Genomic DNA, 21,710 nt, shown 5'->3' on the forward strand with positions numbered 1-21,710 from the left:
GTGGTTACAATCCTATTTTCCGTTCCGAGGAACCGGCGGCCGGTCCTTGAAGGTTAATCGCGAAGCTATTGGCTCTGCAGTCCCTTGATTGATTAATCGCGCCTATTGTCGGCCATATTTAGACCTGTGGGGGTCTTATTACTCCGCAGGCTGCAGAAAAAGATCCTAATTACATAGTAGATGACTGTTGAGACGGTTGAGACTCTTCGTCGATTTCTCCGACTCCTTCCCCTGCGTGGGGAGACTAGGACAATTAATCCAATTAATGGTCCCCATATCCAAAGTAACCAGACACAGCTCCGCGTGGACAGATGAGAAGAAGCATGACCAGTGGGCAAACAAACAGTATAAACTTCTCGTTCCATATGCGGCGTGCGTGTATGATGTGAGTGGCCCGGCGCACTTGCATGGCGGGTTGTTTCTAAGAATGGACCAAATGTTCCAGGTTCCCAGGTTCCTTGGCCTACTGCCGGGGTTACGTTGGTGTTCCAACTTTCACCTCTCCTGAGAAGAGGTGCGACGGTGGGCTTTTTGGCCAATCAGGAAGTGCGCGCCGCTTAAACCCTCATCACGCAAGGTATGGCGGTAAAGACATCCGAGCGGGGCTTCGTTCCCCAGAAGGCTACCTATCCGAAGGATCTGTCTCGAATTTCACTCAACCGGATCATGCAACGACATCAGGCACATGCCTTAGGTCCTTCCAGAAAATTGAGCTTGCCGAATCAGGTGTTGCAAGATGCGCTCTCGTCCGGACGCAGATAGGTCGTCGATATTTGGGTGTAGCACTGAGAAATATTAATCAGCTGCAGGATTCTAAAATTATCCCCACCCCCGACAGATCCCTGGGAAGGCCTGGATGTCCTCAAGCTGTTTCAAGCCTCTCTCAAAAGGCAATCCCTGGGCCCTGCCTGGCTGCTCGGCCGCATCACTGGTACACACGAATGTGTCTTGACAAGCGCAGGGCCCACAAGCATGCGGGCTCCAGAAGTGTGTGTGCCGGGGATTGCTAGTATCGTTTCCTCGGATGATCATTTCGTGCGTAATCATTGTGACGATAATTGGCCCTTGTTTTGTTTCGGTTCATCAGACAGACACCAGCTCTGGAACCAGCACAGCCGCCCTCTTAGCGTTGGAGAATCGGGGCAGGCAATACGAGACACCTGTGACAATTGGCACGAGCAGACTCGCAAGAGTGACGAGGGGACGGTGCACATCCATGATCCGGTATAATACGGAGTGCATGCGTTAGCGGCCACGAATCAGGAGTCCTATTTGGTAGACGCGGGTGCTCAACCCCAAGCTCGCCAAACCATCACACGCCGCGCCAAAGTGCCTGACAAATGGACCCCTGTTGCCGAGACCCCATTGGCTGCGGGTGGGCGCGGAAGTGTCACCGCAACTGCACCCTTCCCAGCGATCGCTGGGTAGCAGAGCTCCGGGTAGCGAGCGCTGACGCTCATCGAGAGTGGCCAGCCATTTCTTACGGCGGCTTCCAATCGCCCTGGTTGAGACAATGCAGTGTCTTACACGCCCCTAGTATTGGGGTGCAGAGTGGTAAAGTGTAGGGCGTGTGCTGCTTTTCAAACTCTGCGTAGCCCCAGAGAAACGAGGCAGCCTATTTATTACCCACAAAAGGGGGTCACTGGCGAGAAGGGCGACAGTTGTGTAACGCCGCGGAAAGGCTCCAGACGATAGCCGCTTCCATGGGTGTGCAGGTATGCAAGGACGGCCGCACGGATGAGGGAACAAGGAAAATGGGAAAGAAAAGAGAAATACGATATCAACCCGCGGTTCTTTTGCAGCTGTTGGTTCTGAGCAGAAAAGTCTCGCATGACCACCCGCCCCGCGGCTGAAAGATCGCTTGTCTGTCCAACAGTTGCCCCATGTAGGTATGTACTTCAGGGTGGTGGGGAAGGGGAGATGGAAGGAAACGAAGGAAGGAAAAAGGCTGTGCCGTCCAATTTTCCACTCCTCTTTCCGCCTCACACCAGGTACAGTACCTGGGTACCTACTTGAATAGGTATGATGGGATGATACCCACCTAGCCGAGGAGCGACCTGAGCGTTCGAGATCCTGGGAAATTACAGGCAAGCATGGGTTGTTCTTACTTAACTTGCCATAACGTATTTCACATGCCTACCTGCGTGCGTAGGTAGGTGAGGTGGCTAGCTGGTATGATGGATACTAGGTAGCTACGACCAGTCCTAATTAACAGCCCAGGCCATTGGCGGGAGGCCGCACACTTGGGATGCCCGCTTTTTTTTTTCTTTGGCGCAGGTGTCTGGCGTGGGCGCCCATCGACACGGGAGGTACCATTCCGCCAGCACCAACGCCAGCGTATGAATACCCCTGTCAGCCACCTCCATGTACCGGTACACACAATCAAGGACTCGTCCTCGATTGAGGTTGAAGCGCCATGCCGCCCAAGCAGTTCCAAATATTGGAGCTGGGCTCCGGGCTTAGCGATGGGAAGCGGGTAGAGGTGCCTGGGGACGAGAAATGGTGATTGTACAAAATTGAGAAACTCCCACCGCTTCGGGTTGCCCGTCGTCGTCGCCACGTACTCCCGTCCATCTTCCTCACTTGCGTGCAGTCTTACATAGCGGGTACTGGGTACCTTGCTATACCCGACCACGGCGACCACCCCTCCTCTGCCATCCCTGCGCGCCTTTCATTCTGACCATCGTCCTGCGGTTACTGGCACTACCTACTGCCCGACAAGAAAGGGCCAGCGGGACACCAACCATTCCTTTTCTCTTCTTTTCTCTTTCCTTCCCAAACACTTGCGCCGGCAGGACTCTGCACCTTCCGCCCTTTGTCAAGGCTCGCGGCAGGCTTTACATCGCGATAGCAACATCAGCTCCAGGAGGCCGTCCTTTCAAACCCAGTGTCCGTTGAGGTTTCGCTCTTTCAGGTTCCCGACAGGACAGGCGCAGCATAATCGCGCGTCAAATTCCCAAGCGCCCGCATTCCGTCGCAGCAGATCCCCAAACCAGCCTGGATTTAAGAGGGAGGGAGGGCAATTCGACGACCACAGATATAAGTCAGCACATCTCGCCTGCAGCTGTTGCAATCAATCCCGGAGAGGGTATTAATGTACCTCTGACTTGTCAACGCTCATTCTTATCCCATCCAACCCCAGCATTTCTATCTTTCTCGCTCAGAGAGGTAGCTGGCAGCTGGGATTCCCGCACCCCACCGACCACAAGCAACACAGGGTTATCGTCTTGTTCTTTTTCTGGTCTCGTCATCACAACAGCATCGTCGGCGTCACCCTGTCAACACCCCCCAAGCAGCAACTCAGGCAGAAGGCCGGACAAATACCAGGCTCGAGACCTCATACTGGGCCCTGGCACAATCGAAAAGTCCACGCCAAACCTTCCGAGGCAGCGAAGCGCACGCGCCGCCTCCTCTCCCCGCCATCATCCAAGTGATCCTGCTCCTGCTGGCTGATCACACTTTTTAAACGCCGATTCATCCCAATTGAACACGCCGTTCTCCAGCCCCTGTCAGCGCGTGGCTTCCCGCGTGCCCACAAAGCGCCGCAGTTGCTGCGCTTGGCTCTTCAGGCAGCTCATTTATCTGCCACGCCGCCTCAGTCAGCGCTGCCAACCCTTCCGGTTTTCCATTCAACCTTTTTTTTTTTTTGTCTTCTGTGGTCTCTTGCGATCGACACAATTTTGCGTCTGCCGCATCTTGTGCGCATCCCCGTCATTTCGCTTCGTCTTTGGTACGCCAGCGTTTCAGTCGCAGTGCCTGACTACGGAGGGGCCGGAAAGCGCGTTTTCGCCTCGCGTCGCATCGCATTTAAGGCCAACCATTGCCACCACCATCTTGTACCGCCCATTGACGCCTTGTAAATCTCGTTCAACCCGGAGCGCTGCCCCCCTCGATAGGAGAACTCGGAGCATAAACACTTGAAATCTCGGTGGTGTACAGCGCATCGCCCAGTCTACAGTGCGAATGAAGATGTCCACGTTCACAGCTCTGAATGGCGGCTCGCCCAAGGCGACCGAAGGCATCAATGGAAGTGTGGATGTTCCCCGTGCGAGTCCTACAGAAAGAACAAACGGCCAAGCCACCGGCACGGACGCTAGAAGGGCCGGCGAGGTGTCGACAAGCCAGAGGGATCGGGAAAACTGGACCGGACCGAGCCACGATCGCCCACCATATCCGTCCGCCAGCTATCCGGATGTGGAGGGGTCTCACAAGCGCAAGCGATCAGAGTCTGATGAACCGAGGCGAGAGCACCGAGACGACCACCGGGACGACCGAGACCACCGCGACCACCGCCATTCACCACCAGAGCGATCAGAGTCTCATGGGCGCAATCGACCACACTCAGAATCACGTGACTCGTATGAAACTCCGCAGAGAGACTATCGGTCATACGCCGAAGAAATCCGCGAGCGCGAGCGCGAGCAGAACGATTCTTGGTATGCTCAGCGTTCCCGAGAGGGGCAGAGTACCCCGTACGAGCGCCACCATTCAGGTGGGCCGAACTCGGCCCAGTCGGATGAGCAGATTGGGGAAACTCTCCGAAGGGCAACGAGTCAGCTAGACGCCAGCGACTATGGCAACACGAGCCCGGGTGGAGACGAGAGGTCAGCGTCCATGTATTCGGGACAGTATGGCGAGCGGCGAGATGGCGTTATTCAGTCTGATCCGAAGAAGAGGAAGAGGAACTTCAGCAACAGGACTAAGACTGGATGTCTTACTTGCCGCAAGAGAAAGAAGAAGTGCGACGAGACGAAGCCGGAGTGTAAGTTTGCAATGTGATGGTGTGATCTCTCCTGACCAGATATTGACAAACCCTCAGGTAGCAATTGCATCCGCGGCAGTTTCGTATGTGCTGGCTATCCTCCCCAGCGAGGATCATGGCCCAAGCCGGAGAACAAGCCAACAACGATCCAAATCGAATCGAAGGATCCCACATATGTCCCACCTGGAGCATATGGGATGCCGCAACAAGCTCCGTACACCAACCAACCCATTATCAGCCAGCAGCAGAAACGCGAGCCTCTCCCATCTTACCGTGGACAGCCGCTCCGGATTGACCCACCTCAGAGTCGACCTCTTCAGTCAGATGACGACCGGCCCACTGCATCGACTCTTCCCAGCGCGTCCATTGCCAGCCCGGACAACAAGCTCTCCGCCATGTCCGCCTATCCCACGGCTGCGAATGCCTTCCCCACGCCTGTCAGTGCTGCTCCCATGACGGCATTCTCGGACCGGACGCCCAAGGAGTATCAACGAGTCCCGCCCCTCCACGACCTGACCCGAACAGATCCGGAGCATTCACAGCAGGGCGAGAATAATCTGCCTCGGATCAGCGTCCTTAATCCCACGAGGACGAACAGCCCTTCGTCGCAGCCCTCGCAAGCTCCTCTCCACCAGACCAGCGGCGTGCAGGCTACTGCGCAACTCGCACTCTCTCACGCGCAATTCCCGTCGAATAGGCCGCGGCGGGAGAAGGAGGAAATGCTCAACGGTCGGCAGTATTATCCCTTCGACAAAGAGCTTGTTCTGGAGCGGGAGAGATGCAACGCGGCCTGCTGGAGGTTTAACAACTCAACCAATCCGAACATTGGCGTCTCACCGGCGGAGCGGGCTAGACTCTTCCGAGAGGTCCTCGCTCCGCCACAGGGGATCCAGATCTCGCCGACTGTCACGTCACCCGTAACACATGCTGGGAGAGTGGGCGATAACGCCACGGTTGAGGCACCCTTCAACTGCGATTACGGGTACAACATCCAAATTGGCGACAATGTTTCCATCGGTCGCAACTGCCTGATCAACGATGTCTGCAAGGTCAAGATCGGCAACAATGTTTTGATCAGCCCCAATGTTTGCATCTATACCGGCACCACCACGACCAACCCGCATCGCCGCTACGGTAACAGAGGCACTCAGTTTGGAAAGCCCGTTGCCATTCATGATGATGTTTGGATCGGCGCCAACGTTGTCATCCTCCCAGGCGTAACAATCGAGAAGGGCGTCACGGTTGGCGCCGGTTCAGTCGTCACAAAGGTACGCTCGCAACTTTCCCATGACGGTGGTGTGAACCTTTGACTAACTGTCATTGCTTAGGATCTCCACGCCTTTACCATATATTGCGCTCGAGGCGTTACCGAAGAAGTCAGGCAGATCGCCAGGTAGAGAGATGGGTTTTGATCTTGAGTTGTCCGATTTGCAGCGTTTTCGTCTCCTTTTCCCCCTCTTTTCTTTTCTCCTTTCCCAATCGGTTCCTATGATACCCAGTCTAATGCCGCAAGGGGGGAAACAAAAATTATATCTTCCGTTTCAGTGGCTTTTCATGCAATCTTAGCTTATCATAACGGTGTTGATGGCGGAGGATCGAATCTTGCTTTGCTTTTTCTTATTATATACCTACAGGTAGCGAGATGTGTTGTTCGAATACACTAGCTCTGGCAGCTACCATCGGGTTTGGGGGTTCTTGATGGGATATCTTTTTGCGGGTTAAATCTCTCCTCGGATAGCGGAGCCTGTTTCGCTTTGGTGCTGAGTGTGCTACTGGCTCATCACTACATAATGCCGGAATGGATGATATGACAGTAAAATTAGCTAGATAAACATGAATCCAACGGGTGATCTAAAGTCGGCGATCGGGAATGCGTGTATCATGAAACGGGGCCATCAGCTACGGAGCCGAGCAGAGCCCCTTACTTTTCTCAGGGGTAGGACGGAAGCAGCTAGAAACCATCGATCCGTCTTGGTCTTGTAGTCTTGGTTACATGAGAATTGGAGGCAAGAGGGGAGAGGGGACAAAATCAGAGAAAATGACCAGGTTCTATTGTTGGTTCTGTATGATCAGGCTCTGCATGCTGCTTCACCCCGTACCCTGAGCTCAAGGAACTCACTGACTAACTGGCGATACCCTTGCTCACCAATGGGCGCCCGACACTCTCATCCCGGAAAGGGGACCATCCACCGGAGGAGCTGGTCTGGCTCGAGTTCGCTGTAGCGGGTGGCAGACTGACATGCTACCTACCTGCCTACCCAACGAGGGAGTAGAAATAGCCCGGTGAGGCAACAGTTCCCCCCCCCGGAGACAGGTGTCGATGTGTGTGTGAATCTGGGTGGGGATTGCTACCCGTGACAGGAATCTATAATCTGTCCTCTAGGTCGACATTTATATTAACCACCCCACTCCTAGCCTAAAACAAGGAGCAAACCTCTTCCCCCCCTACATCCGGCACTCAGCACCGTATCTCCACGCCCCCCTTGCTGATGGTGAGGTACTTGACGCCCTTGTACGGCTTCACGGCCTCGCCGAGCCCGCGGCTCCTCCGGGGGTCGACGAGGATGCTCTCGACCCTGATGCCGCTCGGCAGCCAGCCGCGGACCGAGAAGCCGACCGACGCGGAGCTGGGCATCAGCATCTTGTTCTGCGCCGCCCTGCGCGCGTCCCTCTCGCCCTCGGTCGCGGGGGACGACGCGCCGCCCTCGCCGCCGGCCCGCGAGGTCTTCTTCGGCGCCGGTTTCGACGCCGCCGCGGGGGGTGTCTGGTAGGGCTCGTCGTCGTAGGCGTATTCGTTGTCGAAGCCGGCGCGGTCCGGGTCCCCCCGCTCGTCGACGTCGTCGTCGTCGTCGCCCTCGGCGGCGGGCGGCCCGACGACGGTGCACCGCAGGCCAAAGTACGGGGAGGGCGTCGCGAGCTCCTTGGGCGCGATGCGCCACCGCAGGAACCGGTCGCCCGGGTTGTAGCTCGCGTCCCCCCTGCTGGGCCGCACCTCGGAGAGGTTCCTCACCCCGTCGGGCAGCGGCACCGTCACCTCGAGGCCCTCGAGCGACGGCGCAGCCAGCGTGCCCGAGTGCGGGCCCCCGAAACCCCTCCCGGCGGCGGAGGCGGCGGCACCCGCGCTACCAGTGAAGCCGCCCCCGCCCCCGCCCCGGGCCGATGATAGCGCCGCCGAGGCCCCGCCACCGCCGCTGCTGAAGCCGAAGGACTTGTTGACGCTTAGCCTGACCTCGAAGTCGGAGCCCGTGGGGCCGAGGCCGGTCTTGATGTCGAGGCTCACGGGCAGCCTGAGGTTGTTGGAGCCCAGGCTGCCGGTCTTGCCGTTGGCGAAAGGCAGGAGGTCGACCTCGTAGCCGGCGAGGACGAAGCGGCCGTCGGGCGGGATGAAGCTCAGCTCGCCGGGGCGCTCCTTCCACCGGGACAGGCGGACGCAAGGGTGGAAGACGGGCAGCTCCATGATGCCGTGCAGATTGTGCTTGCCCGAGGGCCCCGTCAGGGTCAGGACGATGTCCGGCACTCCGGACACCTTGGACGTGAAGGCGATGGTCCCGTTGGCGAAGGCGGCGAGAGGCCGGCCCGACGGGGCGATGGTCACGGAGAGGGTCTCGACGATGTCGGCGTACATCTCGTTGGAGGTGTGCCTCACGTTGGCCCGTCGCCAGGGCAGAGCCGGGGTGTTTGAGGCGGCGAGCGAGGGGGCGCTCGAGTTGCCGAAGTTTGTTGTGCTGAACCCGGTCTTGCTGCTAGGCACCGGGGAGCGGCACGTTAGTAGTCTCTCTAGGACCTGTCTGTGCTTGGCATTTGGGGAGTGGCTGGCTTACGTGGGCAGGTTGAGGTTCCCGAGCAGCTTGCCCATGAACCCCTCGACCTCGACCAGGTCCCTCAGGGCGTTGGGCTCGGTCGTGTTAATCGTGCCCGCGTCGCACATCTCCGTCAGCAGCTGGGCGACCACATCGTAGTTGTTCTCGATCCGGTGCGCCAGCAGCGGCGCCCCGAGGAACTCCTCCAGGACATCGACGACGCGGTGCAGGAATTCGAGGACGAGCAGCGGCTCGATCTCAGACGAGGTGGTCAGCAGGAAGAGGAGGTTGGAGTGGGTCAGGCTGAAGACGAGGGTCGGCGGGTTGGTGTTGGGAAGGTAGATGAGGTTCGGCCGCGGTGGTGGGTGCTCAAGGTAGAGGGGCAGGAGATGGGCTGCCGGGAGCGGGCGCGATGTGTAGGTGTGGGAGAGAATAGGGCTACTTCGGGGCGGGGTGTCAGCAATGAACCAGTAAAACCACTACGAATCTATGGCACTTACTTGCGCTCGTCATAAATGTGAAGAGCCTCAATGACACCGTTCATGGTTGGTGATCGCGCCGCTGCGGGAATAAGTTTTGGGGGAAGGGTGGGCAGAGCTCCATCCCGCGGTGACGCAATGGGAGCAAGTCGCTGATTATAAGGCCAAGAAATGGATGTTAGCCCTTCGAGTAATCCGTAAGTACGGAATACACCCACCCACCTTATTGCCAAGTCCCACCGCCTAGATATGCCAGGCGATGAATCAGTCTTGGAGGGACCTGGGACCCCGTCTGGAACCGAGGAAATAGCATTGAAGTTGAAAATCTCGAATGAATTAATGCCATAGATACCTACCTGGGCTGTATGTGTACAACGATCCGCAGCTCTATATACGGGAGCAGTAGGACTTCCCCTCCATCTCCCGGCCCATCACCACTTCCTCCACAGCTGTAAGAGTGGTGGTATAGGCTCCACCAAAGTTAACCAGACCCAAAGCCCCTGAGGGTATCCCTGTCTCGTTTACCTGTTCCATTTCGAGGAAACAGCTTCTATGTCTTGTTCTAAGCTCGCATTGTTGCCCCTGTCCTTCCTATGCCGCCAACCATCCGAACGCCAAACCAAATCCAGTGTATGTAGATGCAACGTGCTATACTTGAGGGGATGCAAATGTGCTAAAAAAAAATGAGGCCACCCAGGGCCGCCCCTCCAGCTCGCGTTGACAGTTAGGTCCCGGTGTCGATGGAAGCAGCCGGAGCCTGGCTCTTTGGTGGTGAATCGAGAGCTGTGTGCGCTAATGTCCGACGACGCCTCGGCGAGGCCAAACTCGTGAGATGCTGTCAATATTGGCAACCCTCCGCCTCGACAAGTTGCCCGGGGAGCGTTGTTATTGCAGGAGAACGTCCTCTGCCGGCTTCAGGCTGACGAAGAAATCCCGGGCAACCTCGAAGCTCAGCCAGCTCGAGGCCATACTTGGCGCGACCTTGAGCAGGTTCGGGACAATACCCTTATACAGGCCTTTTATGCCTTCCTGCGTCACGATGACCCTGACTGCGTCTGGTATCGACTTGTACTGGTAACCCATTCCAGACATGGTATTTATCTGGAACCGGCGACGAAGCACATCACTTAAAAGTCGTTAGCTAGGGGAGCAGTAGGGTGCGTGCAGGGCCGAGTTTGCTCACAATGGATATGTGCACGTCTGCGCGACGGCTCCCGAGACCGCACCGGCGAGGAGTTTCCTCCAAGCATCGGGACTCTTTTCTCCCTCGGGCGTTAGGTACGTCCGTATGTGTTCGTACACCATGAAGTTCAGGCCCACCTGGAACGCCAGTCAGCCCTTGTCATACAGTCCGTCTTCTGTGGTTTCAGATCATGCTTACGTATGGTGCCACTCCCGCAATCGTGGGAATAATGCCTCTGTATAAGGCGGCAAACCCTCCCTCATTCTTGTACATGGACGCCATCGTCGCCCACATCCCGGGAAGTTCCTTCGGTTTCGATCCGAGGACCGCGAATGAGGCGGATTGGATCGAGAGGCGCGTCCGAACGATGTCGAGGGGGTAGGTGAACGTCACCGAGGTAATACCAGCCATACCTCCGCAGGTTAAGCGTGTAAGAGGGCTCAAGTCGGCATTGGGGTACGCCTCGAATAAACTCTGTTGTGTTGCCCAGCAAGTCAGTCACCCAGTCAGTCAGTCAGCCGCCGTGTTGCCCGGCGCCCCAGCGACGTGCTCATCCTGAACTCGCTACCAAGCTCAACCTCCCGGGCACATGCCCGGGGGAGCCCAAAACCCCAAGAAGAAAGAGCGAGGAAAATGACATAACCCACCCGCTTGTAGAAATTATAGCTGCCGAACTGGACCGCCGAGTACGGCACGATGCGTATGCAGTTGGTGCCATTGCCGCGCATGAACCCGCGCCAGCCCTCCTCGCGCCACATCTTCCCGAGCGCCTTGCCGACGCCGAGCCTGTACTCGTCGCGCCCGGCGCTCTGCACCTGGAACAGGATCTTGAGGCGCTCCAGCGGCGACACCACGGTGCGCGACACCGCGCCCGCCGCGCCGCCCGCGCAGAACGCCGCCACCACCGGCTCCGAGATGACGCTCAGCGCCTGCTCCGTGAGCCGGAACTGCCCCGGCGGAGGGGGCAGCGGCCGCCGCGGCGGCGCCGCGGGCGCGGACGGGGACGCGTCGCTCTGCGGTTGGGTTTTGAGCATGTGGGGCTGAGACTGCTGTGTTTGGGGGAGTGGCTGTCAGCACATGAAAGCTCGAGAGGGTTTTGCTTGAGAAGGCTTTTCTTTTTTTTTTTACACAATGCCCAAGCTAGGTACGTAGGTTGAGGGTATGGGGAGGGGGAGGGGTGGGGGGAAGAGCAGGTAGGAACGTACGGCCGACATCATGAAGATGGCGAGGGAAGTCGAAAGAGGAAAGAGGAGGAAGAGGATGTGACGCGCTGGGAGAGAGGCCGAGCACAAGGCTGGGAAGCGGCTGCGTCACAGGGGAGTGGTGGTGTTCCGTAAAGGGTCGAGTCCTGGGGCATTTAAGGAGTAGTGAAGCTGATATCAGGGAACAATGAAGGTGGACGAACTGCCGGCAAACAGCCTTACTTTTCGTACGTAGGTAGTGTGAAGAGGGAATCACGAAAGTGGGGCCAGATAGCTTAAACAAGAGAGGTTCGAAGAATAGGTGGAGTCTGCCTCAAGTTGAGGCGATTGATGGGTTGGCGATTACCTAGCGCTGGCAACCGTAGCCAATGCGTAGGCGCGCACGGCTTGATTGCTATTAAGGTACGATGATTCAAAAATGACAAGGAGAGTCACAGTCAAGAAATATCATTGAGCACTGATTCAACGGGCTCTGCTATGCTGAGAGTTTAGGTTGGCCATCACGAACACTCATTTCTTTCTCCCTTAATTTTTTTCTCTCTCCTTCCGTTTATCGCCTCTGTAGCCAACAAACCTCAAAATTGCGTGCCAGGGACAATCTGTGCGATGTAACTCTCGATCGCCAACCGCTGATTCGCACGTTGCGACGGGCCAAACGTCGGCTTCGTCCGGGACCGGGAAGACTTGGACTTCCGTGCCAAGTGACCTACCGACCGATTCCACGTTGGTTGGTTTCTCGAGGCACAAGATCCCCTTCGCATACAGGTCGCAACACATGACCTCTGCCAAAGTCAACTGCCCCAGGCATGCCGGGGCCAAATTTAGAGGCCTTCACCTGTTTCAGGCAGCTGCCAGAAAGGCCATGTGCGAGTGACCAAGTTCGCATATAGCTTTCAGCCAGGCCACTGTTTTGTGGCGGAACCGTTATGCCATTGCTACCTAAAATGTAGAAATCTAATTACTTTTCCGGTTTCTCTGCCATTTTAAGCAGCAAAACACCGCCTTTACAGTTCTACAGCCTTCGTTCGATTCGATTCGTTGTGTGCTCCGGTGCTTGTCGCTACCATCATCGTTACAATGCACAAGATCGACGGCGAACTCGAGTCGGATCGAAACTAAAAATAGACGGATGTTTGAGGAGGTAAGAGGTTAAGGGCGGGTGACCGCCCCAAATCAGTAGCCGACGAATCAAGAAAAGAGAGAAAAACCATTGCGATACCAGTCTTACACCCCTTGGGAATAACATGTCCCTTATAATCAGTATTGAACCATGATTGAGTGGGCGCCGTGTTTACTACTCGGCAACGTCGAGGTCGTCATGCGCTGGCGGAGGAGTGTCGAGAGCTGAGAGCATGTTAGCAGATGCGCAAGGCTGTGGTTGTTTAAGCGAACTGCTCAGTGGGCTGCTCATACCCTTGCGGTCATCGCCATTAGCACCGTTCTCGCGGCGGTCATCCCGATCATCCTTGCTGTCCCTGTCCCGGTCACTGGTACACACCATCAGTAAGGCTAGTCTGGATTTCGAAAGCCGGGCGATATATGGCTTACCGTTGATCTGGGCTGCGAGAGCGGTCGCGGACGTCACGGCGATCGCGGTCATAATCCCGGTCCCGGTCGCGACGATCGTCCTTGCGTGGAGAATAGTCGCGGGTGCTGCGTCTCGGGCTGGGAGTGCGGCGACGCGGCGAGCGACGTGCGGTCGTCCTCTCACGATCACGGTCACGGTCGCGGTCACTGCGATCAAAGCGCCAGGAAGCAGAGGGGGGAGTACGGGCCCACTATGACGTTGAGTTAGCGACTAAGCTCGTGCCTCCTGTAAGATAGGAAGGATATGGAGAGCCTTACCTCGATCTTTAGAATGTCGTCGCGTCCGATGCGCTTATTGTGCATGTCATGATAAGCATCATCGGCATCGCGCCGATCCTCATACTCGACAAATGCAAAGCTGTTGCTCCCAGTTAACTTGCGTTAGTCAACCAAAACAGGGGGAAGGCGAAACCTACAGTCTGCTGCTCGCAGATCGGGGGGCCGGGATGTCACAGCGAACAAGGCGGCCATAGCTACAGTTAGATGCTTGTTAGTGTCTCTGCAACAATGAGGATGGGAAACTAAGGGCTCGCTGAGCATTCGATCGAAGCTCCAGGAGCCTGCCAGGCTTGGCAGGCGACTCGCCCGATGGATAGAGAAATGTTTCATCGCCGGCCGACCGCTCGATCGAAGGGGAAGGACGATGGCTGGCGCGGGAGCGGCAGCGGGGACGCGAGGAGCGAGATGGATGGAGATGAGATACGTAGCGGGAGCTCGATGCGCGGAGGAAGGGGGGTGGACATCGAGGGAGACGAGGGGGGGTCACGATGGAGGGGGATGTTGATCGAAATCGCACTCGACGCCGACGATGATCGAGTTTATCGACGTGGCATTGGGACGTACCGCTCGAACTCGTACGCGAGGTCTCGCGCGCGTGTGCCGTGGCTGAAGCCGGTCACGTAGAGTGTGGTGCCGCCGCGAGACATGGTTGCCTTGTTAATCGCGAGGGCACTAGTCTTGAGACTGGAGAGCTTCCTTAATGAAGAGGGTAAGGGTTGTAAAACACCACTATGGGGGTTTGTGTTGATGGAAAACGAGACGAGGTGGCAATGACGGTGACGGAAAAGTGTCCGAAATGGTTGGAGTTTTAGGGACCACCGGAGAAACAATGGAAAGTTGAAGCTGGAAAGAAAAGTTTCCGGCGTAGCAAATGGAACGTGCAGGGGCTTATTCCTACGTTGATTGGTTGAAGATGGGCACTGTATGATTCACGGCCGTCCAGCTGGGGCCACAGTGCGACTCGTGCACAGTCTACGAGGTTGGCCTCGGACTGGAGGAAGTTTACCCCTTCGAGGTTCACTTCCATTTCTCCTGTTGCCCTTCCTAAACCAGCCTCGTGGCCAGCAAAGCTCAAGAAAACCAAGATGGCCGGAGATAAGGCCCCGTCGGTACACAGCCTTGACAAGCCGGAAAAGCTTCAGGACCTGTTAAAGCAGGATCGCGGTGACGACTGTCTGCCTTGCAAAATCATGGGTGAGTCTCACGAATTATACAGAACTCAGGTCCCGATCCTAAGATGAGATTGATTTAGGAGGAGGAGCCTTCCTTGGACTTGCAGCATACAGCTACATCAGTGGTCAAGCGCAGCTTGAGAGACAGAGGGCCCAGATCATTAGCAGCAAATCCATGTTTGGCATGCGCAGTCGAAAGTTGGGCATAACGGGCATCTCACTGGCCCTTGTTTGGGTGGGCCTTTGGAGACTAGTCAAGTGAGCCCTCGTCTCGAGACGGCTTTCGCAATCTTCCCTCAGTCCACTGCTGGAGAGAAGGACTGTTCGACGAGGATGGGTGATGGTCGCAATCCCATTCGACCAGTATTTCCGCCACCGCCGCAGGCAGCCGACTTATCGCTCTTACTCGTGTGGGCCTCTCGAGCTTCTTTTCAGACTAAGATGTCAAAAGACTGCAAACCTATCTAACCGGGTCGGAGCCGGGAAGCCGTCTAAAGCTGGGAGACGACTTCTTTGTTCATGACCGTTTGGTTGCGAGGCAAAGAAAGCGTACTGGAACCCCTGTAAATCATTGTACTGTACATATATGTATATTGATGACTATCACTCGCATCTATTTTGACCCATTTGATTGCGCATGATTGCCCGTTACTTGACGTAGTTTAGGTCTCGACATCTCGTCAAGCGATTGAGCCGATGGCAGTCCAGCAACATCTCCATTCAAACCCCGAAACCAGCATCGGACGTTCTAAGCTGAGGGTGCGCACTGGGGGTACTTGATTCTAGAACAACTAGCCCAGGGAAAATCCATTGGCGCTGCTACACTGCACCTAAGGAATACGAGTTGTGAAGACAGGCTCTCCAAATACCATTTGTTAATCTACTATCCAGATGTGGCAGTGTATCATGGATGGCGAACATTTCCACAAGAGGAGCGAGCGTCTAGCAGACGAACTAGTGATATTGCCAGCATGGTCTCTTCCGCTACCAATATCAGGGAGGCCTAGGATAGACTATGAGAACAAGAGGATAGTCTCACGCTAGGGGATGCGGTGTACCTATTGTCAGACATCCATACCTACATTTACACGAGGAAATTCAGACAAAATCGCAGCCTCGCCGTTTAAGGTGGGTCAAGCAAGGCCATAACTGCCTCCCAATGTTGCCCCTACCGAGAATGACCCGCAGGCCCATTTGTTTCAGGCAAGTCTGCAGAGGGACGTTGTTTGACTGGCCCAGTTCAAACTACCAAGGTACATAACTTATAAACCAACCACCTTGTAAGGCTGGTGGCGGTTAACACACCACACAACAATACCATTCCTCAACATCACCTCTCACCGTCTGAAATCGCAAATTTCTCCATCATCAGTCAACCTCTTGATTTTCCGGGTCTCCTACCGCTATCCATAATCCTCAAACACTGTATTCGTCTAGATCGCTCATTTCCTTTTCTTCCCGACTTGTTCCTGCTAAGGACATGTCGACGAAGGATGGGCCTGGGTCCGAAAATTCGAGCTCGGCTTCCAGTATGGTCAACGGCGAACATGGAAAAGAGATAGAGGGTGCCCAGGGCGTTAGCCCACTCTCCGCATGGTACAGTACTCTTCAACCCGTGACGTGTGACATCGTTGGCGAAGTGGCCGGGCATGGGCTCTTGGCCATACATGGCGAGTCCCTACTGGCCCACTGTCTCAAGGAAGCCAGAGTCGATTTTACCTGTAAGTAGCAACTGCCACTAACCACCCACTGGCCGTCCCACTCTGCTGTTCCGTGAGGCAAAGGCTGAACCGAGATATCTTCTAGCCGGATTCCAGTTGCTGCATGCCGTCCACGCTGTGGAGAACTTTCTTCAGAGCCTGAAGGACCGAGGTTGCCACTTCCATGTTCTATGGTTTGACGAAGACAAGCACCTGTGCATCCCTGATCATGGGGTGGCGGATCTGCGTGCCCATGGATATCTCCTCGCCCGGTCCGTTGTGATCCAGCACTTGCACCGCTACGCCAAGGCCACGGCGTCCAAGTTCAACTTCCGGTTCCCCTCGATAGAGAGCAACGCATTCGAGAACTATGTGAGCGGGAATGCCGTTCGCCTTTTTCTCTGCCAGGGTGCGAGGGAGGTGGCCAATGCCACCAGCTACCAGCTTCTTGTCTACCGGTTTTGCAAACGCGGCTACAGTACTGGATACATCGATGACCTGGAGTTTGTCAGCTCCAAAGTCAATGCCCCGATTATTTTCCCTTTGGGCAACCAGGTAGAAATTCCTCTCTCTGGGACAAAGCCACCGTCTCAGCCGGAATCAGAACCAATGTCCAAGACTATGGGAGAGTTTTCCAAACAATGGGATATGCTTACACGGCGGGACAATGGAGAAGAATTGTCAGCAAGGGAGGTTGTCTCATTGGTCGCTTTAGGAGATCTCCTGCTCGACAATGATGATGTCTCGGCGAAGGACAACGCGGCTGCCTTCTTGGTACACCTCGCCCTTCTGGAAGGGTTGAGTCTCTCGGACCGAGCGTTCAAACCACACCAGAACCCTTCGAACCAGACGATAGCTTTCATGACACAATTCGCAGAGACAGCCTTGAGTGTCATCGACAAGTGGTTCGAGGACGAGTTGACAGCCAAACTGAGTTGGGATATTCACGACCTTGTTGACGGTCGGTTGTACTTCCAAGTCGTTGCCAGGCGCGACTGTCTGCGGCTGAGTAAAAGGTCCGCCGAGGTCGCCCTCGAGTTAGCTGGGCGTCTTGGCCGTGTCACGAACATTGACTTCACCACATACGTTGGTCACTATATCGCAGGAAAGGAGGACCTCTCCGATCTATCGCAGTCGGTTGTCAACGGTCAACCGAGAGATCTGGGTCGCCTTCTCCCGTTCAATCACCCAGTCCTGGACCCATACCTGGAGAGCGTCGAAGTAGAAACGAGCGATGAGCCAAGACCAGATGCCTCGAAAATATTCCAGGAACTGACCCATTGGCACAATGAAAAGAAACCCGTCGTCACCAAGCGAGTCATCGAGAAGAAAGGTTTCCATGCCTTGAGGAGGACTCAGAAGTTCATGGCAGATACCATCGAGTACTCTGCCAGTCTGACGAATGCTGCCGGAAAGCAGATCGATCCCGAAATCATCACCGTACACACAGGCAAGCCGGCAAGCAAGCAGGCAAGCAAGCCGGGCCGGGAGAAGGCCGAGAGCCAGCCTGACAAGAAGGAGGCCCCGGGGAAGAAGCAAGCTGGCACGGCCGCCAAGAATAAGAAGGCAGCTCCGAAGAGTGGGCGGGAGAAGGCCCACGAAGCCGCTGCGGCCAGGCAGAACGAGAAATTGCAAGGGAAATCCGTCGCCGTGACCGCATTCTGGGTGAAGCGGTGCCAAGAATTCGAAGCCGAGAAGGACTTGGTGAGGCGATATCTGAAAGGTACCAGATACCTGACGTCGCTGCCGAATGAGGACGCGGCCGTCGTCGGTGCTGAAGCAACTCTCTACCTCTGCAACACCTTGGTCCTGTTGCTGAGCCGCTCACAGAGTGGAGCTCTCAGCGTTAGCAGTAAGTCGAGCAACATGTGTTGTCCCTCCTGGGCACGATGGAACCGCTGACAAACTGTTGTTTAGATCTGGACATTACTGCTCTACTTTGGGCCACGGTGTACGCAATCCACGACCAGCCGCTTTCGAAGGAGCTCGCAAAGCAACTCGAGTCGTTCAGGCTTGCCTTCAAGCTCCCTGGTAATGTCACGGTCAATAAATCCGAGGTCTCCCGGAAATTGCCATACCGAAGCGTGCTGGGAACTCCAGGTGTCCCCGTATTTGCACCCGCCAACCCTGTCGACTTCCAGTTGGAACGGTGCGGCCCGTATCTCGAACGATCGTACGGCTCGGTTCCAGACGCACGTGTACCATTTCAACCTGATCACTGGCAGCGGAAGGTCCTCGATGCCATCGACGACAGCAAGAGTCTGTTGGTCGTGGCGCCAACCTCGGCAGGAAAGACGTTCATTTCCTTCTATGCCATGAAAACCATCCTCCGGGCCAACGACGACGACGTCCTGGTGTATGTGGCTCCGACAAAGGCGCTTGTGAACCAAATCGCCGCCGAGATACAGGCCCGATTCTCCAAGACCTACCATCGGGACGGAAGGTCGGTGTGGGCGGTTCACACCGGGGACTACCGCGTCAACAATCCGACCGGATGCCAGATCCTCGTCACGGTTCCGCATGTCCTGCAGATCATGCTTCTCGCTCCGGCGAACGCGCAGAAGGCCAGCTCGTGGAGTCACAGGGTCAAACGGATCATCTTCGACGAGGTTCACTGCATCGGACAGGCCGAGGACGGCATCATCTGGGAACAACTGCTGCTCCTTGCCCCGTGCCCAATCATTGCGCTCTCGGCGACCATCGGGAACCCGTTGGAATTCAAATCTTGGTTGGAAGAAACTCAGCGATCCAAGGGCTACGAGCTCGAGATGATCGTCCACTCGGCTCGTTACTCCGACCTGCGCAAGTTCTTCTACAAGCCGCAAGCACAAGTCACGCAGGGATTCAATGGTCTGGATCCCGTGCAACGGCTACCGATTCCCGGATTGGATCAAGACGAACATGGGAGGTCCTGCTTCCAGGTGGTTCATCCGATTGGGGCCATTATGGATCGGTAAGATTGTCACATCCCTTTGCCCCTCATCATATCTTTCCCGCTAACCTTTGCTCTCAGTTCCCGGGGTACCCTCGATGATATTCACATGGAAGCTCGAGACTGCCTTACCCTGTGGCAGTGCATGGCGAAGCACCAAACAGAAGACTTCCCCTTGGATGCTTCGCTACATCCGCGCAAGTTCCTTCCTGCAGTAATCAAGAAGTCGGACCTCCTAGAATGGGAGAAAGCCTTGAAGGCCGCTGTTCTCGAGTGGATCAAGGCTCCGAATTCGCCATTCCCCTCGGTGCGTGCCGAGCTCGGGAAAGAAGTGCAAGCGCTCAACCTGGAGGAATCCACCGAGTCGGAACTGGCGGCTTCGAGCCTCTCGTTAGTGACCGACCTCCGCAGATGTGGCGCTCTGCCCGCGCTGCTGTTCAATTACGACCGCCTGCAGTGTGAGATTATCGTCCGTGCCATGCTCGGTCAGCTGGAGGCGGCGGAGGCGGAATGGAAGCAATCCAGCCCGGAATGGAAGAAGACGACCAAGGGGTATGAGGCGTGGCAGGAGCAGCAGGCGCGGGCTGCGGCCAAGGGTGTGAAGAAGCCTGCCAAGAGCTCCAAGCGAAGGGACGCGGACGATGACGAGTCGTCGAAGCTCGACATGGCCCGCGACGCGGCCAGCGGGGAGGGAAGCGTCTGGGACAGCTTCGATCCTGATGAGCCCGTCGAGCAGTTTAGCTTCGCCGACAAGATGAAGGTGGCCAGGGCAAAGCTTGAAAGCATGATGGATAAGCTGAAGTGGGCCGGCGTCCCGGAGGATCTCGTGCGTGGGCTGAGGCGCGGTCTGGGTGTCCATCACGCCGGAATGAATCGCAAGTATCGTCAAGTGTGAGTCGCCACCTTCCTCCATTTCATCTCTTGCTGTTTGCTAACAGTTCTGTCTACTCCAGGGTTGAGATATTGTTTCGCAGAGGCTTCTTGACAGTCGTGGTGGCTACAGGCACCCTCGCCCTTGGCATCAACATGCCCTGCAGGACAGTTGTCTTCACGGGGGATTCGATATTCCTCAACGCGCTGAATTACCGGCAGGCATCTGGTCGGTCCGGTCGCCGAGGATTTGACCTGCTCGGAAACGTGGTCTTCCACGGTTTGGACCCCCACCGAGGGTTCGAAGTCATGTCATCTACCCTTCCCGACTTGCGCGGCCACTTCCCCGTGTCCACTACACTAATCCTCCGGCTCATGTCCCTACTCAATGGCACGAACAACTCGAAGTATGCCGCCAGGGCCGTCGAGTCCCTCCTTTCGCAGACGCGGCTGTACTTGGGCGGACCTAGCAACGAGATCGCGATCAAGCACCATGTGCGATTCTCGATCGAGTACCTGCGACGGCAGCGCCTCCTGTCGGACAAGGGAACCCCCCTGAACTTTGCCAGTCTCGTGGGGAACCTGTACTTCACCGAAAACGCTGTGTTCGCCTTCCACTCCCTGCTCAAAGAGGGATACTTCCACAGCCTCTGCGCCGGAATCGACCGTCGCCCCGAGGGGGTGCTGAAGGAGCTAATGCTCGTGCTATGCCATCTGTTCAGCCGCATCCCTTGCCATCGCTACAAAGATGAGGAGTGGCTTGACCGGGTGGTGAGCCGGTCCCCATCCTTGGTGATCCTGCCGCCGCTCCCGGAGACGGCACTGGGGATCCTCGAGGCGCACAACCAGGAGGTGCTCGACATCTTCAAGACCTACGTTTCCACCTACATTCACCAGCACCTCTCGGAGGAGCCCGACCGCGAGCTCCCGCTTACCAAGCTCGAGGTGGGCGCCGAAGAGACGCCCGACGGGCTACCCCCGGCGCTCGGCACCCCACAGCCGACGACGATACGGTCCCCCTTCGCGGCGCTGTCGGGCCACACGGACGCCTTCGGTTCTGTGCGGGAACTCTGCTCGACGACGCGCGCGGGCGTCTTCCTCGAGGAGTCGGCCGTGCCGCGCATCCCCATCTACCCGGCCGAGACGGGCGGGGTGCCCTGGAACGCGTACGCGTACGACTTCTTCCGGCACGGCGACGCGGGCTGCATCGCGCGCGACAACGGCATCGCCGCCGGGGACGTCTGGTTCAAGCTCAGGGACTTCTCGGTCGTGCTGGCGACGGCGGTCGCGAGCCTGGAGGGGCTCCTCGGGGACGGGAGCGGCGGCGGCGGCGGCGGCGGCGGTGGCGGCGGCGGTGGCGGCGGCGGAGGCGCGGACATGGCCGACGTCGTGGGCGTTGCGGAGACGATGGAGCTGGAGCGGTGGGACGACGAACCCGGCGATAAGATTGGCGCGGACGGGGACCGGGGCGAGATGGATTCCGACGACGAGGAGGGTACGCCGTCGCTTTCGGGCTGGGACGGTGACCGGGAGGCGAATCTCGTCAATGTGTGCAAGGCGTTCAAGATGCTGCAGGAGGAGTTTGACGAGAAGTTCAGGAAGACATGGTCATAGAGGGGTTTCCATCGCTGTAGGGTTTGGGGGGCAGGGGGCTTTCCGAAGTTTGTCAGGGCCGTCATGCGTATGTCTAAAAAGGTAGGGCCCACTTGCGTTACAGGAATCACAGAGCAGTGGGTAGATACCA

At 56.8% G+C, this 21,710-nt stretch overlaps 6 protein-coding genes across 6 annotated transcripts; 3 read left to right on the forward strand and 3 right to left on the reverse strand.

Moving 5' to 3' along the window:
- Window positions 1–3,969: 3,969 nt before the first annotated feature.
- QBC33DRAFT_563826 (trimeric LpxA-like protein) lies at window positions 3,970–6,159 on the forward strand (the record flags this gene model as incomplete). Its single annotated transcript, XM_060430310.1, has 3 exons — window positions 3,970–4,762; window positions 4,820–6,030; window positions 6,091–6,159. The coding sequence occupies 3 exons, from the start codon at window positions 3,970–3,972 to the stop codon at window positions 6,157–6,159; spliced, it is 2,073 nt and encodes a 690-aa protein (XP_060278585.1).
- A 1,061-nt stretch (window positions 6,160–7,220) lies between these two features.
- QBC33DRAFT_519588 (adaptor complexes medium subunit family protein) lies at window positions 7,221–9,106 on the reverse strand (the record flags this gene model as incomplete). The annotated part of the gene is made up of 3 exons (XM_060426302.1): window positions 7,221–8,505; window positions 8,584–9,003; window positions 9,063–9,106. 3 exons carry the CDS (start codon window positions 9,104–9,106, stop codon window positions 7,221–7,223), a joined length of 1,749 nt encoding a protein of 582 aa, XP_060278586.1.
- Window positions 9,107–9,926: 820 nt separating this feature from the next.
- On the reverse strand, window positions 9,927–11,438 carry QBC33DRAFT_563828 (mitochondrial carrier domain-containing protein; the record flags this gene model as incomplete). The annotated part of the gene is made up of 5 exons (XM_060430311.1): window positions 9,927–10,167; window positions 10,225–10,361; window positions 10,423–10,698; window positions 10,872–11,273; window positions 11,430–11,438. 5 exons carry the CDS (start codon window positions 11,436–11,438, stop codon window positions 9,927–9,929), a joined length of 1,065 nt encoding a protein of 354 aa, XP_060278587.1.
- Window positions 11,439–12,306: 868 nt separating this feature from the next.
- On the reverse strand, window positions 12,307–14,116 carry QBC33DRAFT_552050 (uncharacterized protein). Its single transcript, XM_060429261.1, has 6 exons — window positions 13,857–14,116; window positions 13,430–13,486; window positions 13,272–13,371; window positions 12,975–13,204; window positions 12,840–12,913; window positions 12,307–12,770 (listed from the first exon to the last, which is right to left on the reverse strand). The coding sequence occupies exons 1-6, from the start codon at window positions 13,937–13,939 to the stop codon at window positions 12,721–12,723; spliced, it is 594 nt and encodes a 197-aa protein (XP_060278588.1). The 5' UTR covers window positions 13,940–14,116; the 3' UTR covers window positions 12,307–12,720.
- Window positions 14,117–14,248: 132 nt separating this feature from the next.
- Window positions 14,249–15,086, forward strand: QBC33DRAFT_552053 (uncharacterized protein). Its single transcript, XM_060429262.1, has 2 exons — window positions 14,249–14,486; window positions 14,545–15,086. The coding sequence occupies exons 1-2, from the start codon at window positions 14,378–14,380 to the stop codon at window positions 14,724–14,726; spliced, it is 291 nt and encodes a 96-aa protein (XP_060278589.1). The 5' UTR covers window positions 14,249–14,377; the 3' UTR covers window positions 14,727–15,086.
- A 909-nt stretch (window positions 15,087–15,995) lies between these two features.
- On the forward strand, window positions 15,996–21,580 carry QBC33DRAFT_461472 (putative helicase; the record flags this gene model as incomplete). The annotated part of the gene is made up of 5 exons (XM_060425034.1): window positions 15,996–16,185; window positions 16,271–18,016; window positions 18,082–19,117; window positions 19,178–19,987; window positions 20,050–21,580. The coding sequence occupies 5 exons, from the start codon at window positions 15,996–15,998 to the stop codon at window positions 21,578–21,580; spliced, it is 5,313 nt and encodes a 1,770-aa protein (XP_060278590.1).
- Between the last annotated feature and the right edge of the window lie 130 nt (window positions 21,581–21,710).

The sequence above is a fragment of the Phialemonium atrogriseum genome (assembly GCF_030411735.1).
Source record: "Phialemonium atrogriseum strain 8032-3 unplaced genomic scaffold QBC33scaffold_42, whole genome shotgun sequence".
NCBI lineage: Eukaryota > Fungi > Ascomycota > Sordariomycetes > Cephalothecales > Cephalothecaceae > Phialemonium > Phialemonium atrogriseum.